Source organism: Schistocerca americana, chromosome 2 (assembly GCF_021461395.2).
Source record: "Schistocerca americana isolate TAMUIC-IGC-003095 chromosome 2, iqSchAmer2.1, whole genome shotgun sequence".
Taxonomy (NCBI): Eukaryota; Metazoa; Arthropoda; class Insecta; order Orthoptera; family Acrididae; genus Schistocerca; species Schistocerca americana.
The window spans coordinates 20,425,974-20,445,783 of NC_060120.1; the positions used below are offsets into that span (position 1 = coordinate 20,425,974).

General features: G+C 39.2%; 1 protein-coding gene across 1 annotated transcript in view; it reads right to left on the reverse strand.

Annotated features, from left to right (window-relative positions):
- The window catches only part of LOC124596394 (E3 ubiquitin-protein ligase RBBP6), a gene marked incomplete in the record, with an annotated part of 290,964 nt that overhangs the window by 76,729 nt on the left and 194,425 nt on the right, over positions 1 to 19,810 (reverse strand). Inside the window, 1 exon segment of the mRNA XM_047135519.1 lies at positions 12,406 to 12,504. Coding sequence (XP_046991475.1) covers positions 12,406 to 12,504 — 99 coding nt within the window.

Below are 19,810 nucleotides of genomic sequence, written 5' to 3' on the forward strand. Positions count from 1 at the left end.
AGGACATCCGTGAATTTACTCCACAAATAATACGTATTACACGCTTTTGGACTCTGAAAACTTTTGTTTGACTTGAAGAGTTATCCCAAAATATTATGCCATATGACATTATGGAATGAAAGTAGGCAAAGTATGCAAGCTTTTTCATTTTTATGTCGCCTATGTCAGCTAACACTCGAATTGCAAATACAGATTTTTTAAGGTGTTTCTGCAGTTCTGTGGTGTGCTCCTCCCAACTGAATTTATTATCAAGTTGTGATCCCAGGAATTTAAGACTGTCAACCTCTTCTATCTGCTCTTCTTACTTTATGCATATGCTGGGTGGAAACCTCTTACAGGTTCTGAATTGCGTATAGTGAGTCTTTTCGAAGTTTAATGTCAGTGAGTTGGCTTTAAACCATTTATTAACATCCATGAAAATATCATTAGCAGATCTATCTAGAACTACACTCGACATACTATTTATTGTAATACTTGTGTCATCTGCAAACAAAACAAACTCTGCTTCTGGCAGTGTAACTGATGATAGATCATTAATGTACACAAGAAAAAGCAATGGCCCTAAGGTGGATCCTTGTGGGACACTACATGTAATTTCTTCCCATTCTGATGATGACTGATGACTTAATTCACTAGTCCCTTGCACTGACACCCTTTGTTTCCAGTTAGCGAGGTATGACTTTAACCATTTTGCAGCACTCCCCGTGACACCATAGAATTCTAATTTATTTAAAAGGATGTTGTGGTTCACACAATCAAATGCCTCTGACAAATCACAGAAAATACCTGCTGTTTGTAATTTGTTATTTAATGAAATAAGTACATTTTCACTGTAGGTGTATATAGCCTTCTCGATATCAGGACCCTTCAGAAATCCAAACTGTGTTCTTGATAATATGTTATTTGTGGTTAGATGGTTGAGAAGCTGCCTGTACATTACTTTTTCTAAAATTTTTGGGCTGCTGGCAAAAGTGAAATCAGTCTGTAGTTTGATGGTATCTCTTTATCCCCTTTCTTGAATAGAGGCTTAACATCTGCATATTTTAGCCAGTCAGGGAATGTCCCAGTTATAATTGACTGGTTACACAAGTAACTTAGAATTGTACTAAACTCAAAAGAACATGCCTTAATTAACTTTGTTGATATTTCATTGTAACCACTAGAATGCTTTGTTTTAAAGATTTTATTATGGAAGTTATTTCTTTTGGTGAAGTGAGTGACATATTCATGTATCTGAATTTATTTGTAAAGGCTAGTTTCAGATATTCAAGGGCATTATTTACTGATCCTGACAATCCCATTCTATCAGTAACAGATATAAAATACTTGGTAAATAGATTTGCCACACTATGCGCATTGGTTACTAATGTGTCATCTACCCTTAATGCTATTTGCTCCTCTTCCTTTCGGGTTCTACCAGTCTCCTCTTTCACTATATCCCATATTGTTTTTATTTTGTTCCCAGACATTGCTATCTTCTTCTCGTAGTGCATTTGTTTAGATGCATTAATTACTTTTTTTAATATTTTACAGTACTCCTTGTATTTAGCTAAATCATCAGCCTTGGAGCTATTCTTGGTCGACAGATACATTTTCCTTTTTGTCTTACAGGAAATCTTTATTCCTTGAGTACTCCATAGTTTTATTATAGACTTCTGTTTAATTTGAGTAACTTTTAGAGGAAAACAGTTTTCAAACATGGTACTGACATTGTTCATGAATGTGTTATATTTTTCATTCATGTCATAAGCACTATAAACATCTTTCCAGTTCATATCTTTGAGCAGTTTTCTAAAACATTCAATTTTTGGTTGATTGACTACTCTCCTGTACTCTGATTTAGCAGTCTTGATAATCTCCTTAGAATTTACATCTAAAACAAGGAGCTGCACATCATGATCTGATAGTCCATTTATTACAGGTTTTACGATATGATTTTGTTCCTTCGATTTGTGTACAAAAATTTTATCAATGGCAGTCCTTGAGGATTCAATGATCCTAGTTGGAAAGTTTACAGTGCGAGTTAGATTGAAAGACAACATTACTAACTGCAGTAAATGTTTACTGGAAGATTGCATTAGAAAATCTGTATTAAAGTCACCAGGAATCAAAATTTCTTTGTTTCTTCCTGTTAAATAACCCAAAAGAGCTTCTAGATGATTTATGAATAGATTATAATTTCCTGCAGGTGCTCGGTAAATAGTTACTATTATATAGGATCTGTTATGGAACTCTAATTATGTTGCACATGCTTGTAGATGCTGCTCTAAACAGAATTTATTAATTTCAATGTTCTTAAATTTATGGCAAATTTTAATAAATGTGGCAACTCCTCCTCCATCTATATCTACTCTGTAGAAGTAGGAAGCTAGCTTAAATCCTGACATGTCTAACATATCTATACCAGTGGTCACTTGATGTTCAGAGAGGCAGATTATGTCAATTTGGTTAGATGAACTCATTTCATCAATACAAATGAGTAGTTCATCAACTTTATTTCTGAGTCCCGCAATGTTCTGGTGTAACAAAGATAACTGATACTGCATACTAATGGGATTATAACGGCTTTGGCGAAGATGAACTGGCAGTTTCTGATTACTTTGTGTTAAACACTGTTTAAATGGAGGCTGTACGCTAAAATATGACTCCTCTTCATCCGTTTTCTCAAACTGAGCCTGTCTGCCATTCTCTCTTAAAACTCATTTTCTTTCCCCCTTCCCTATCCTAAAAAAGGCATCCCTCTGACACCTGTGACCACTGGTATTTTACCACTTGTGACAGTGTCCCTCCTTAAGTTTTCTGCAATCAACCCAGACAGTTTTCCCTTCCCTTTCCTATAGAGGTGAAGGCCATGCCTAGTGTAGTCCCACCTATCGATAGCATCCACAGGAATCAAACCAATATGGGACCCTATATCCGTCCTAAGCAGCCACCCCAACTCCAAGTTCACCCTCCCGATGGAAGAGTTCAAATGAGGCCAATCATGGCATCTCAATATAGACGCAAATCCCACACTCGTACGCTTCGTTGCTGAAGCTATTTTCAAGAGGTCACTCTCTATGGAATACTCAGAGTCTCTGTCAATGCTATTTCCTGGACCACCCACTATAACCACGGCATCCTCCTTTGTGAAATCCTTGCACAAATAACCTACATCCTCTGTTACCTGACCCAGATCTGCACTAGGCTTGAAAAAGTTTGTGACCTGGTACTCTGGACCTAGATTTTCCTGCAGTACTTGGCCAACACCTCTACCATGGGAGTTACCTAACAATAGAACTTTCTTTCTCTTTACAAATTTCCCTACCTTTTTAAAGTCCTTGAAAGTTTGTTGTGCCCTTTCTACAGCTTCAGCTACATGAGGCTCATCTGATTCTGACTGAGGCAACAGGTTAAATCTGTCTTCAAGATTTATGATAAAGCTGTCTGATGCTCTCATTTGCCTGTTCCCCCTATTACCTGTTGCCTCATCTACATCTACATCTACATTGATACTCCGCAAGCCACCCAACGGTGTGTGGCGGAGGGCACTTTACGTGCCACTGTCATTACCTCCCTTTCCTGTTCCATTCGCGTATGGTTCGCGGAAAGAACGACTGTCTGAAAGCCTCCGTGCGCGCTCTAATCTCTCTAATTTTACATTCGTGATCTCCTCGGGAGGTATAAGTAGGGGGAAGCAATATATTCGATACCTCATCCAGAAACGCACCCTCTCGAAACCTGGCGAGCAAGCTACACTGCGATGCAGAGCGCCTCTCTTGCAGAGTCTGCCACTTGAGTTTATTAAACATCTCCGTAACGCTATCACGGTTACCAAATAACCCTGTGACGAAACGCGCCACTCTTCTTTGGATCTTCTCTATCTCCTCCGTCAGACCGATCTGGTACGGATCCCACACTGATGAGCAATACTCAAGTATAGGTCGAACGAGTGTTTTGTAAGCCACCTCCTTTGTTGATGGACTACATTTTCTAAGCACTCTCCCAATGAATCTCAACCTGGTACCCGCCTTACCAACAATTAATTTTATATGATCATTCCACTTCAAATCGTTCCGCACGCATACTCCCAGATATTTTACAGAAGTAACTGCTACCAGTGTTTGTTCCGCTATCATATAATCATACAATAAAGGATCCTTCTTTCTATGTATTCGCAATACATTACATTTGTCTATGTTAAGGGTCAGTTGCCACTCCCTGCACCAAGTGCCTATCCGCTGCAGATCTTCCTGCATTTCGCTACAATTTTCTAATGCTGCAACTTCTCTGTATACTACAGCATCATCCGCGAAAAGCCGCACCCACCTCTGTTCACCCTTCTCCCTCTTTAACCTGTCCAGATCCTCCCATGCCTTGTCTAGGTCAGCTTGAAGAGCTGCAGTTTTCCCTTCCTGTTCCAGTATTTTCCTATCTCTACTGCAGATCCTACAATACCACTGGTGAGCCTCATTTATGTCCTCATTTCCCAAGCCACTACATTCACCGCAATGAAGGAAACTACAGCACCCATCACACCACACCCCAGAACTAACAATCCTACGGCATGTCACACACTTCTTACTCATGATAAAACAGAAATCGTATAAACTGATTTAAGTACTGACTAAAACATAAACAAAGGACCCTAGAAACTATTCAGGCAGATATAAATAAATTGAAAGAGTACTGAGTAAAAAACACTGGTGATTACATATAAGTTAAGTCACTGTTTACTTACAATACGCGGGTGTGAAATTAAGCCTAAAATCAATGCTATATGCGCAAGAAGGAAAATAAACTTCTTACCCCATTTAATGGTTTCCCTTAATGATGATGATGATGATGATAACAATGGTTTTGGTGCCGATTCCAATGACAGTGAAGGAGAACTGGATGGAACTGCGCCACTGACATTGTAAATTGGCGAGTGTAAACGTATACAGAATTAATTCCTTTTCTCTCTGCAATTGGGTAGGCTATGTAAGTTTTGCTTTATTTCTTTCTACGAGTGTGGAAAGCGTGTTATTTGGTATGCTTAGATTTGCATTATTATACGATGTTTTACATGCAGCTACTTTTCATAGATATTGTCATTAACTTCAGGTTATTTCACGGTTTAATATACTATTAAACACTTAGTCTCCGTCGTCGTCCTCTCCATAGTTAGAAAAATGTACTTTGTTGCACTTACATGTAAATGTTGATTGTAGCTTACATTTACAAAACGTACTTCGGAGTTGTGGGCGTGTGCGGTGGCAGCTATTGCAACCTCGTAATCGCAGTGTGGCCAACCACACGCGAGCTGTCAAGTGACATGTTTCACTAGCCCGGGTATATATGGCTGAACCTAAAACGTCACCACAACAGCACACACACAATATTCATACTGTAAACCGAAGACAGAACTAATTCGCTGAGTGTCTATCACAACAGGAGCACATGCATCAAATATTAATGCAAGAAGACACTGTAAACAGGAAACTGTCGAAATACCTGAAGTATCTATGCAGGAAAGTCAACATGAGAACTATAATCAACACATTAATTTGTACACTTTGAAGAAGCCATCTTCCAGTTTGGGTTAAAATCATAGTAGCATGTCACACAAAAACACCCTTGGAACTGCTGCAGAGCTGGCCAACATGATACAATAATGTCACTACGAACCAGTACTGTGGTGGTAGCATGCAACAGTGCCTCGTGATCAACAGTGACGTGAGCAGATTATGATCATCTGTCAGACGACTTGAGTGTTCTGGCTGGTCAAATTTGTGACCTGTTGGCATGGCACAGGTACAGGAAAGACAGAGATCATTACGACATAAGATCTTGCAGATATTCCAAACCGAACCCATCAGTTCTCAGGGGAATAGAGCAGTCATCCACAACATGTTTTCTCCAGAAATTTGGGCAGCAGGAGCCCAAGTGCATCTCACCTTGCACCTATCTAAATGGCAGCAGTAGTCAGATATAGATGCATCCAACTGCCTAACAGTATCTCAGCATTTTTATATTAGCGACCAGAAGACCGAATAGAAATTTTAACATTGGGTTGGATTTGTGCACGAACTTTCCTGTATAATTGCTGGCCACCTTCCTTGTTCTGCCTTTCTGCTGCTAACAACTCATACATAGCCGTTTACAGATGGAACAAATTGAGCTGGACTTGGAGAGGTCTCATACCTTCAACTGGAATTGTTTAGTTGCAGGTGTCACAGAGCCTATAATCGGAGCTGACTTTCTAGCATATTGCCATATGTTACCTGATGTAGCAAATGCATGGCTCGGCAATAGTGTCACCAGACATTTTGCTGCTGGATTACGATGCAGTGCAGTGATCCATAAATGCCAAGCTAGTGCAGTCACTTGACTGGCCACAACCAGACCAAACAGCATGCCACAGGACGTATGCCACAATACTATGCATTTTATCAAACTACCAAACTGCTACCAGTTTCATGCCTTCCTAAATGTTTAGCTCTAAATTGTCTTGCAGTCGTTCAGGGAAAGTTTAACCCAGTGCTCAGGGAAGTTACTATTCATCCCTCAATCCTTGGTCTCCAGCCCCCCATCTTGCATCCAAAATGGGTGGCACATGACACATAGTTAAATTATGTGCACGGACTCCACAGTATATGGGGATGACAATATATAACACGTTGATAGACAAAAACATATTAAACACGAAGCCAGAAATTAAAAAAAAAACAAGGGTACAGTAGATTCTGTGGGAGAAATGCTACTATTGAATAGAAGAATTCATAGACGATGAAATGATAATCTGAGCAAGCATAATTGCTAGATTTTATTCTATGTATATATAACATAACTGTATTATTATTATTATTATTATTATTATTATGCTATTTGTTAACATCAGCTGTTCTTTGCCTATGGTGAAATTTTACTGCAATTCTGATGTGCCTCCTGTACTTGAATAAAATGATTTAGATTAAGTATGTTGTGAAACAAATAAAGCACAATTCACGACGGTAAGCAGGATGCCCACAACCATTGTCGTCAACCACACATTTTTCAGGGAGAGCTACTATCCAAAGCATCTCCTAGTACCATCGCCACAACCTCCACCACAGGAGCAACAACCAACCAATGCTGGCCAACGGCAAGTGCACACAACCCATTCCGGCAGCCACAGTGACCAACGACAAGCATGCACAACCTGTTCTTACAGCCACATGCATTTTCCTGCCCTGTTCCATGAAGACGCTCAATTTCCTCCACAGAGGCTGGTCTAGCGTCAGCTACGCAGTAGTATGCTGTTGTCGTGGTTGACTTTCAAGTTAGTGCCAACAGTGATGCTCATGTGTTTAGTGATGTAGTGTCACGCGTGCACAGTAACAACTGAATCACAGCTGTCAAGAAGCTTCCACCCTAGCTGGCAGGGGCATTGTGTTTTCTAATAATGTCTCTGTGTAGTTTATTCCTTGCTGTGAATTTTTATATGTTTTGTATGTTCTGTGTTTTATGATACATTCCACGTTCCAATCATTACCTGCTGAACAGTAATAATTGCTGTGTTCATCCTGTTCATTAAATACAATTGCCGCAATGAAGTACTTTGTTCTAGTAAACCTCCAGTTTCAGTGCATTCATGTTTCGCTAAGGTCGGACAACCTAAATTGAGCTGTACACAACAAAATCATCCTGGCATTTGCCTCATGCAATTTAGGGAAATCAGGAAAAACCTTAATCTGCATGGCCAGCGACAGATTTCAACTCTCGTCCTCCTCAATGCTAGCCCCGTGTGATAATAATTGCACCTCTCTCTCGCTGTGTAGTGAGGCAACTGAAGCAAAAGCATCAGGGGAAGGTTAAAACCTATCCAATTGTGTGACTGAGCACTATTAAAAATTAAGTATATGCTTAACTTGATTGTATCATTTCTTTGTCTTCCTTTATCCATCATTAAGTTAACTGTGTACTTTGATTACAATCCTACACCAGTAGTCATATTAAAATCAATCACTCAGTTTTGGTTATTTAGTTATTATTAATCCAGGTAGGCACTACCAAATAAAAACCTTCTACTCCTGTTTCCAATTATATGCTCTATCAGTTTAATTGTGTATCTGCAAATCTCTTAGTAGATGCACTTTTTGCAATATATCCACGAACTTTCTGTTCATCCTGGAATTTAAAAGGGAGCAGCAGGAGGGGGAGGGGGGCGAAAACTAGTAGTGCACTTATTTCTTGCATACCACACTCAGCAATGTCGTCCATTCCCTGGCAGCAAACATTCTTTACTAACCTCTAAATTTACATTGTGCAACGAAGGGGTGCTACAGATTCAGTGTAGATAGTTAGAGATGTAATACACATCACACAGTATGTCTTATTCAAGGTATAGAATATTTGATAAGCTACTATGACATTTTTTTGAAAAGCATGAACTGTTGACAATTTGGAGGAATAAATAGGACATAGAAATGTTTGAGACTTGTCTGAGCATTTACAAGTCAATTTCGATCCATACATGATTTTATTATAATAATCTGAATACCCACACAAAGCACATCGAACATTAATGAAATAATATGACAAGAAAAATGGTCTCTTAACATGTTTAATGAGTGCACTCTGCCTAGACTCAGTAGGAGCACTGGTATACGTGACTTGTGCAGGACTGGAGATGAAAAAGTAGGGGAACTTCATAAAGGAAAACAACTCAGTTCTTCATGATGCAATCAAAAGCCCGTAGAGGTTCTAAGAATTTTAGGATCTTACACCATTACAATGAAACCAGAGTGACTTAAAAAAGTGTTGGTTAATGGCCATTACCACACGAACACATCTTTTTTTTTCTTGGGGGGGGGGGGGGGGGGCCCTCCAGCCAATGGTACACATGAAAACAGCAAAAAAGCTCAGAATAGAAAACTGACTACTTTGCCAGACGTCTTTGGAGGAACTCTGAAAGATTGACAACTTTACCCGATACCCCACCACCAACATATCTGTGACTGTATGAGCATGTGAGTTTTTAGATATCATTTAGGGGAAACAGATACTGGTTATCAAAATGAATAAAACAGTGTATTCAGTATCTGTGTATTCCCTTTTCAAAGACTTCATCAAGTAGCCCAAAAAACTCTGTGCAGTAACCCTCATAACTAGAAATTATGAGTGGCAAAAAATGAAAGAGGACTAAAGTAGATTACTTTAAACACGCTTCCAATACAGTCAGTCAAACACCTGTAACATTTAGAAAATTGTGTTTATTTAGTTAGACCCATAATTTTTTCTCTGTGGTTTGTAATATCTGTTCAATGAGTATTTATAAATATAAGAACTGTGTCCCATTTTTGAGCTGCATTAGAAATAAAAAGTAAAGGAAGTTTCTCTACACTAGCAGTTGATGAATGGTATCTGACAACTTGTAAATTCTCACCAATAAGTGAAGTTAATTTGACAGACAAAAGCAGTAGGCCCCAAATAATAAATCCTGCAAAAAATAGTGTGCTAATGTCTTTCCTAACATGAAATAAAATTGTAAATTAGTTTCCTAAGTGTACAGTACAGTTCTGTTTCCTGTATATTTATTTATCATTTCTCCCTGTGGCTTTGTATTATCTGAAACTACAAACGCAATGTTAAGTGATGGTGAATGTTTACAGCAGACAGATGAATGAATTCTCTCTGATCTTCTGGAGACAGACACTGTTAACAATTGTGTTGCCAGCAGAAGGCCACTGGTTATTCATGACGTGCACCTGTGTCAGTTATTTCATTATTTCCCCCCTTTTTTTACTGTTGAATTAACATTTCATATATACTTTTCCCTTCAGTACTATACTGTGAAAATAATTTTGTAACTTCTAATCACACCCGACACTACCTCTGTCTTTTTTAGACACTCCCTCTCTATTTTTGAATCCTGCAGGATAATGCTTATTTGTGCTTCACATTAACGTCCATTGCTTTGCTAACTATATGGTTGGTTGGTTGGTTTGGGGAAGGAGACCAGACAGCGTGGTCATCGGTCTCATCGGATTAGGAAAGGATTGGGAAGGAAGTCGGCCGTGCCCTTTCAGAGGAACCATCCCGGCATTTGCCTGGAGTGATTTAGGGAAATCACGGAAAACCTAAATCAGGATGGCCGGACGCGGGATTGAACCGTCGTCCTCCCGAATGTGCTAACTATAAGCACACGGAATAATCTAACGCACACTGGAAAATAGCACTAAACAAAATAATAATAAATTCTTATTTCCGAACTACTAACACCAATTACGTTCTTTTTGTTTTTTGTATAAATTGGGTAATGTTGATGTGCAAACTCAACTGGCACTAATTTCACAATTCTGCTTCATGATGCAAACTTACTTCCTCCCCCCGCCCCCCTTTCTGTACCTGTGTGTGTGTGTGTGTGTGGGGGGGGGGGGGGGGTTGCGCGTAATGATCATTAACAGTACAATATTTAAAAAAAGGAAAGAGAAAACTCACCACCACATATGCAACCTGATCAAAAGTATCCACCCTTCACCTTTATGATGGCTTAAAATCTGCTGGGGAGACTTTCAATGATGCACCTGAATGTCTGTGGATGAATGGCAGCCCATTCTTGCTCAAGAAATGAAATCTGAGAAGATACGGATGTTTAACAATAGGCTCTAGAACGAAGTAGTTGTACTAAACTCACCCCAAAGGTGTTTCATTGGGTTCGGGTCTGGGTTCTGGGAAAGCCAGTCCATTTCTGAAAAGTCACTGTCCAAAAACCATTGCCTCACCGATACTGCTTCATGAAAGTAGGCATCGTCATGCAGATACTATGCATCATTGTCTTCAAACTGTTCATCTGCTATGCACAGTATACAATGCTGTAAAATGTGTCCATATCCTCCTGCATTTATCACTATCATAAATACAATAAGGGAAGCACTGCCCCAACCATGAAAACCACCTCCATATCCGTAACAACCACCACCTCCGTACTTTACTAATGGCACTACACATGATGGCTGGTAATGTTCTCCAGGTATTTGCCAAACCCATGTTTTCACTTCATGTTACTGACAGTACCTTGAGCAGCTTAAGAAGGGTCGTCTTTCATGGATTTGTTACTCAGGCAACATCCAACGACTAGTCTGCATTTCAAATCCCCGAGTGCTACCGACCGACCCATTCTACTGCTACAGCTTCTCTACTTACAACACAATACCCCCTGCTTCTTTTTAAATTGGTGGGTCTACTTCTCTTGACATCCAGTGGTCTGTTTTGCATTACATAAGGGAGTCCGAATACTTTTGATTAGATAGTGTAGCTGCAGCATTGAGCAGCTGATACCCAAAGAAATGAGACTGAAGCAATACTAAGCGTGATATCATTCAGAGCTAACTAGTACAAAATTTACACACTCTCACATGTACATGTTCAAAGGCCTGCATAGCTACATTAAACTCACAAGCTATATTGAATCGGTGCTGCAGCCTGACTGGTTCTAACACAGGTACATTTACTGCATTATTTATATTCCATCCATGACTTTTCATTGTCATATTTACTGGTGAATTATTTTCATTGCAAGTTGTATGTTTATAAGTTCACACATTGAACATTTCAGAATGTTCAGAATGACGTACTGAGCTATCAAACTGAAATTAAGGTGTCCTTAAAAATATAATTGACTATAAATCTAAAATTTGTGCAACAGTCTGATGACACCATGTTTAAATTCTGAGCAACAAATTAAGAAACACCCTCGTGTGCATGCATTTTTAGTTTCCAATTCTACTTTCAATTCTTTTTAAAAAGAATGTGTTGTCTTTATAGCATAGCCTTACTTCTTTCCTAGCAAGTTGAGCTATCGTATCATTATAAGAAAATTAACAGTACATTCTTGAGTACTGCTTGAGTGTTTGGGATTGGTACCAGGTCGGGTTCAAGGAAGACACTGAAGCAATTCAGAGACGGGCTACAAGATTTGTTACCCATAGGTTTGAACAACACGTAAGTGTTACAGAGATACTTCAGGAATTCAAATGGGAATTCCTGGAGGCAAGGTGGTGTTCTTTTTGTAAAACACTATTGAGAAAATTTAGAGAATCGGCATCTGAAGCTGACTACCAAATGATTGTACTGCCCCCAACATAAATTGCACGTAATGGCAATGAAGTTTAGATACAAGAGATCAGGGCTCACACGGATGCATGTAGACAGTCTTTCCCCATCACTCTATTCACTCTATTTGGGACTGGAACAGGAAAGAAAATGACTAATAGTGGTACAGGGTACCCTCCACCACATACTGTATGGTGGCTTACGGAGTCTCTGTAGACTTAGATGTGAAACAGAATAACTGTGAGAACACACACACACACACACACACACACACACACACACACACACACGAGAGAGAGAGAGAGAGAGAGAGAGAGAGAGAGAGAGAGAGAGAGAGAGAGAGCTTACCATGCATCATTCGACCTCTTCCTCTGTTGAAGCCACGATAGCCGCCTCTCCCAACTGGAGGCCCATCCCGGTCCACTTCATAGTGTGACGTCCGTGATCCTTAAGAGGGGAAAAGAATACTGACTAAACAGAATGTTTATGCAGATTTAAATTTGCACATTCTATTAAGGGCAAATTTCTCAACAATATATATAGCAATACAAATAAACTAACTATTGTTAAACAATTATATAAAAATACACACACACACACACACACACACACACACACACACACATTTTAAAAATATGTCTTAATATTCTGAAAACCACAACACAGATCACAATAGTTACAAAATCCTTTCTTTTCTTTTGTCCTCGTTACTGTATCTTTAAAATACCTAAAATCTAAAACACGACCAATGATTTTCACCAACATCATCATCACAGTATTAATCTGACTGCCTGAAATGTTATATCAACCTCTGTTGGTGGGAAAGAGGGGGAGATTTCTAGAAAGATGGAATGGTCAATTAAGAATGGTCATCACATCAACATCAGTTCTCTGCAAGCCACCTTCTGTACCACTATTACTTCTCCCCTTTCCTTTCATTGCAAATTGTTCACAGACAGAACAATCTGCCTTGTATGAGCTCAAATTTCTATAATTTTCCAGTCAACGTCTTTGTGAGATTTATGTAGAAGCAAGTAATGTGTTATTTTACCCTCCTTGGAATGCAGCTCTCAGAATGTTACAGTAAACTACTCCATGATACAAGACGTCTATTGTTCTGCCTACATGGACCTGGATGAGCATTTCTCTGATTCCTTGTACCAACCAAATAAACCAGAGAAAATACGTTATCATACTCTTATTTTGATTGCCTCTCAATCCTTAGTAATCCTATCTGACAAGTGCTCATCCTGACGGTTAAATGGAACTGGTCAAATAATGGATTTGAAACCCTCCCGCAATAATGATGTCCATAATTTCCAAGTATCCGCAAAAGAATATTTTCCCAAAACTGAAAGAATGCTGATGACGAAGCTATATGAAGATGTTTACGAATGCTCCACACCACATTACTTACCGTCAAGTACTATAAGAACTCAGATGCCTGTAACATTTCTTGTAGAATTACGCACCAAAAGATCCAGGTAACAACCAGAAAGTATTAAATTTATTTAATACCTATGATGAAATAGTATATCCATAACAAACATAACCTTAACATAACCACCACCTATATGACGAAAGTACCAAGTCAAAGACTCTCATCGAAGTAGGGTTAAATGGGTTTAAAATGTGTTTTCTTTATTCAGATGTAACGTTGATCAGTTGTAGAATTTTGGAACATGTATTATGTTCGAGTATAATGACTTTTCTGGAGACTAGAAATCTACTCTGTAGGAATCAGCATGGGTTTCAAAAAAGATGATCGTGTGAAACTCAGCTGGCGCTATTTGTCCAAGAGACTCAGAGTGCCATAGACAAGGGTTCCCATGTGGATGTCGTGTTTCCTGACTTCTGCAAGGCATTTTTTCATTAAACGACTGTGGGGAACTGTATCAAAGTAAGAGCATATGGACTATCATACCTATTGTGTGATTGGATTGAAGAGTTCCTAGATAACAGAATGCAGCATGTCATTCTCAATGGAGAGAAGTCTTCCGAAGTAAGAGTGATTTCAGGTGGGCCGCAGGGGAGTGTCTTAGGACCGTTGCTACTCACAATATAAATAAATGATCTTGTGGATAACATCGGAAGTTCACTGAGGCTTTTTGTGAATGATGCTGTACTGTATCAGGAGGTTGTAACAATGGAAAATTGTACTGAAATGCAGGAGGATCTGCAATGAATTGACACATGGTGCAGGGAATGGCAATTGAATCTCAATGTAGACAAGTGTAATGTGCTGCGAATACATAGAAAGAAAGGTCCCTTATCATTTAGCTACAATATAGCAGGTCAGCAACTGGAAGCAGTTAATTCCATAAATTAGCTGGGAGTAGGCATTAGGAGCAATTTAAAATGGAATGACCATTTAAAATTAATCGTCGGTAAAGCAGACACCAGACAGATTCATTGGAAGAATCCTAAGGAAATGCAGTCCGAAAACAAAGGAAGTAGGTTACAGTACACTTATTCGCCCACTGCTTGATTACTGCTCACCGGTGTGGGATCCGTACCAGGTAGGGTTGATAGAAGAGATAGAGAAGATCCAACGGAGAGCAGCGCACTTCGTTACAGGAACATTTAGTAATCGCGAAAGCGTTAGGGGATGATAGATAAACTCCAGTGGAAGACTCTGCAAGAGAGACACTCAGTAGCTCGGTACGGGCTTTTGTTGAAGTTTCGAGAACATACCTTCACCGAGGAGTCAAGCAGTATATTTCTCCCTCCTACATATCTCTCACGAAGAGACCATGAGGATAAAATCAGAGAGATTAGAGCCCACACAGAGGCATACCGACAATCTTTCTTTCTATGAACAATATGAGACTGGAATAGAAGGGAGAACCGATAGAGGTACTCAAGGTACCCCACGCCACAACCGTCAGGTGGCTTGCTGAGTATGGATGTAGATGTAGATGTAGAGGGTGTTCTCTCCTTATCTAGCTCAGCTGGTGTATGAAACACAACAAAAACCTTTTAACATAAAAGTAAAAGCAACAATTTTTTTGTCCCATGCTGAAATAATTTTGTGTGAAATGGTGAGGGGTGGGGTGGGGTAGGGTGGGGTGGGGTGGGGGGGGGGGGGGGGGAGGGGGGGAGCCTTCAGTGGCAGTATTTTTTATCTTAACAAATTTTATTGAAGCACAGACATTCAATTCTTAAAAATATTTTTCTATGCGTACACAGTACACTGAAATTCTATATACATATTACTGCTTTTTGAGGAAAATCTGGTCTCATCTTAAAATTAAGAATTCCATCAGTGAACATAGTAGCCACAAATTGCTCTACAACCACATACATGATTTGGTGCTACACAAGGCCTTCTAAGTGAGGAACTTTGTAGATTCCATAGCTATTTCTGGCACAAATCCTGTGATTGACACCAAGTTTTTTTGTTAACAATCAATAATGAACTTTATACACCAATCACCTCATAACAAATTTGTATCAGCATTCATTTTAAAGTCTTCATTATTTTGAGAAGCTATTAGGGAAGGCAGAAAACCATCTGTTCAAGTATTTTCCATAAATGTTAAACTCACACAATATTCACCATCAACGATACTACGTTTGATTGAATTATATTGGAACAGATGCATACACTGATACTTTCTGCTGTTCTGATGATTATGTTGTGTCGTGGCATGTTCAGTCTCACGCAGCAAGAACACAAATTTGACAATCTAGATTTTGTCATATATGCTGTTATTTTGTGTGGTGGCATCATCAATGTATAGTCCCATATATTATTTGAGGTTGTTGTCATCGTCGTCGTCGTCATCATCTTCTTCTTCTTCTTCTTCTTCTTCTTCAGTCCTCAACACCGGTTTGATGCAGCTCTCCATGCAACTCTATCCTGTGCAAGCCTCTTCATCACTAACTACTGCAACCTCCATGTGGTGTCACCGCCAGACACCACACTTGCTAGGTGGTAGCCTTTAAATCGGCCGCAGTCCGTTAGTATACGTCGGACCCGCGTGTCGCCACTATCAGTGATTTCAGACCGAACGCCGCCACACGGCAGGTCTAGAGAGGCTTCCTAGCACTCGCCTCAGTTGTACAACCGACTATGCTAGCGATGGTTCACTGACAAAATACGCTCTCATTTGCCGAGACGATAGTTAGCATAGTCTTCAGCTACTTCATTTGCTACGACCTAGCAAGGCGCCATTACCAGTTACTATTGATATTATGAGTCATGTACAGTCAAGAGCGACGCTCATCATTAATGGATTAAAGTTAAGTATTCCACCAGCTACGTCCGTTTTTCTAAAGTCTAATTTCCTTGTCCTATTCCAGACCTCACGGCAGCCTGCGTGAGCTAAAACGCATGCCTTTCGGCTTCCTCTAGTACCCGGTGTTGGCTCTCCTGCCAACTCACAACACTCCAGCCTTTGAAACCTGCTTACTGTATTCTTCTCTCAGTCTCCCTCTACAATCCCCCCCCCCCCTTTCCAACACAAACACTAACCCCCAATACTAAAGTGATTATCCACTATGTCTCAGAATGTGTCCCATCAATCTGTCCCTTCTTGCAGTCTATTATGCCTCAAATATCTTTGCTCCCCAGTTCAGCACCACCTCATTGGTTGTATGATGTACCCATTCTATCTTCAGAATTCTTCCGTAACAGAAAATTTTAGAAGCTTGTATTCTCTTCTTGGCTTAACTGTTTATCATACACATTTCACTACCTACAAGGCTACACATGTGACGAATAACTTCAGAAAATTCATCCCGGCTTTCCGATTGTTAGATAAGAATTCCCAACACTTAACGATCAGTTACTTTGCTGTCCAAGTGGCATAACCCATCTACCACTTCTAATCTCTCATTTCCTAATCTAATTCCCTCAGTATCACCCGATTTAATTTGACTACATTCTGTTATCCTTGTTTTGCTTTCGTTGATGTTCATCTTATATCCTCCTTTCAAGACCCTGTCTCCTTCCGTTCAACTGCTCTTCCAAATCCTTTGGTGTCTCTTGATAAAATTACAATGTCACTGGCAAACCTCAAAGTTTTTATTTCTTCTCCCTGGACTTTAATTCTGACTCCAAATTTTTCTTTTGTTGCTTGCTCAATGTACAGATTGAGTAACACTGGGAATAGGCTGAACCCATGTTTCACTCCCTTCTTAACCACTGTTTCACTTTCACACCCCTCTATTCTTATAACTGCTGCCTGGTTTCTGTACAAGTACTATATAACCTTTCACACTCTGTATTTTACCTCAGCAGCCTTAATTTCTGAAAGTGTGTCCCATTAACATTGTCAAAAGCTTTCTCTAAATCTACAAATGATACAAACATAGGTTTGCCTTTCCTTAACCAATACTCTAAGATTAATTGTAAGGTCAGTATTGCCTCGGAAGTTCTTACATTTCTCCTGAATCCAAACTGATCTTCCTTGACATCAGCTTCTACCAATTTTTCCATTTTTCTGTAAAGAAGTCATTTCGGTACTTTTCAACCATGACTTATTTCACCAATACTCGCACATTACAGCATCTGCCATTTCTGTAACTGGAGCTATTACATTACTCTTGAAGTCTGAGATTATTCCACCTATCTCAAATATCTTGCACACGATGTGGAATAGTTTTCTCCTCACTAGCTCTCCCTAGAGTGTTACAAAAGACAGAAGCAAACTTACAATATTCTGTGCGAAAGTTACAGAGAAATATTATAGAAGGAGACATTACAATCTAAAAATATCTGCTACCAAAACACAAGTTGTGTCCCACTAAAGAAAATTCTATATTCAATCTAAAACTTATTGAGCTTGAGCAAGTCTCCAGTTTCAGTTATTTAGTCAGTGATATCTAACTGGACGTAGACAAAAACAAACAAACAAAATTTCAACATATATGTGGACCTAGTTAGAAAATCCACAAAATCTAAACTGTATAAAACAATGGCTGTGCCTTTGCTAGTTTATGGCTGCAAATCCTGGATAGGAAGAAAGAGAGAGAGAAATAACATACAGTCAACAGAAATGAAATTTCTAAGAACTGTCAAAGGTTGCTCAAGGAGGGGCCACATAAAAAATGATGACACCCGGGCGGAATTGGGAATTTATAATTTAAATGAGAAAACTGAAGAATACAGTGAAGAGTGGAGACAATGCCTCACGCAGTTGGATGAAGACAGAATTTCAGTCATTCTAAACACGTACAAGCCCTCAGGAAGATGGTATGTAGGACATCCAAGAAAGAGATGGAGTTAATTATATGAAGTCAGAACAGGCATACTCTAAGCCTTGAAGTGAAGAAGAAGAAGAAGAAGAAGAAGCACATCTTTGCGAGCTGGCCAAGATGATACAAACACTGTTGACCTTTCACATAAAAAAATTGATGTGGTTTGTCCATCACAGGTTTGCATCAATGTACACACCCAGAAATTTAGAGCTACCAGTTTCTTTTATAGAGACATTAATACATATTTACAATGGTATGGTGAACAGCTTGTTTTAATTGCCAAAAATAGAGATTTGTTGACATTCACCTTGAGGTCCTGACCACTGAGGTATTTCATTATTTCTGTTACCCCACTAGTGACAAAAGAGTCTAGCTCCTTATATTCTCTGATATAGAATACAACTGAGATGTCCTTTGCATAGCTTATAATATCGAAGTTAATGAGTTGTGCAATGTTGTTAATATTTATGAGGAAAAGAAGGGACCGAGGATTGATGCCTGAGGTACATCAACTATTACTGTTTCAATGGTGCATTGAAAGTTCATTATCACCTAATTTGTATGTTGGTTTAGTGCAGTGATTATGATTCTACCAGTGTGTAGCTAGAAGATACATGGATGGATCCCTGAAATGAAATAGTTTCTTTCTTTTATAATTTTTTAAATAATTATTTTTTACTGTGTCAAGAGCTTTTGGCAGGTCTCAAAAACATATCTGCAGGACACACCCTCTGCTTGAATAAGCAATACAGTTCACAGAAGAGCTGTGTAGCTGCTGTGGCTGTGCTTAGCTCATTTCGAAAGTCATGCCGACAATCTATAAGCAGTTTGTGTTTCATGAAAAAGGCACTAAACTGGGACAGGCTAACACTTTTGTATATCTTACTTAAGAAGGGAATTGGTGATATAAGCCAACAGTTGGAATATCTTCCTTACTTCCTTTCTATACACTGGTTTGACAACACTCATTTTTAGAACAGTTGGATACATGTTTTCTTTAATATTGCAATCAATTAATCATGTAGGTAAGAGGTTTTGAGATGTCTTTTAGGCACATTTAAGCACAGCATAGTAACTGCACTAGATATGCTATCCCAACCACAAGAATTTCTTTCTTTTATTTTATTTTCTTTTAAGAATATGTATTACCTTGCTTATTTCCTGGTCATTCAGCTCCATAACTTCAAACTCTTTACAATGCTTGAGGTGACATGAGATCTCAACCTGTGTATCTTTAACACGAGTTGGTTGGTCAGCAGTAGAAGTGAAACAGTTATTAAAAATACTACACATAGTAATTGAGTTTTTCACACTGTTTCCAACATTATTCCTTATTTAAAATGGTTCCACGTTCATCTTCTTAGGGCACTGACAATACGAGGTGCATTCAAGTTCTAAGGCCTCCGATTTTTTTTCTCCGGACTGGAAAGAGATAGAAACATGCGCATTGTTTTAAAATGACGCCGCGTTCATTGTCAATACGTCCCAGAGATGGCAGCACCGTATGGCAGATGGAATTTTACCGCCAGCGGCGAGAATGAGAACTGTT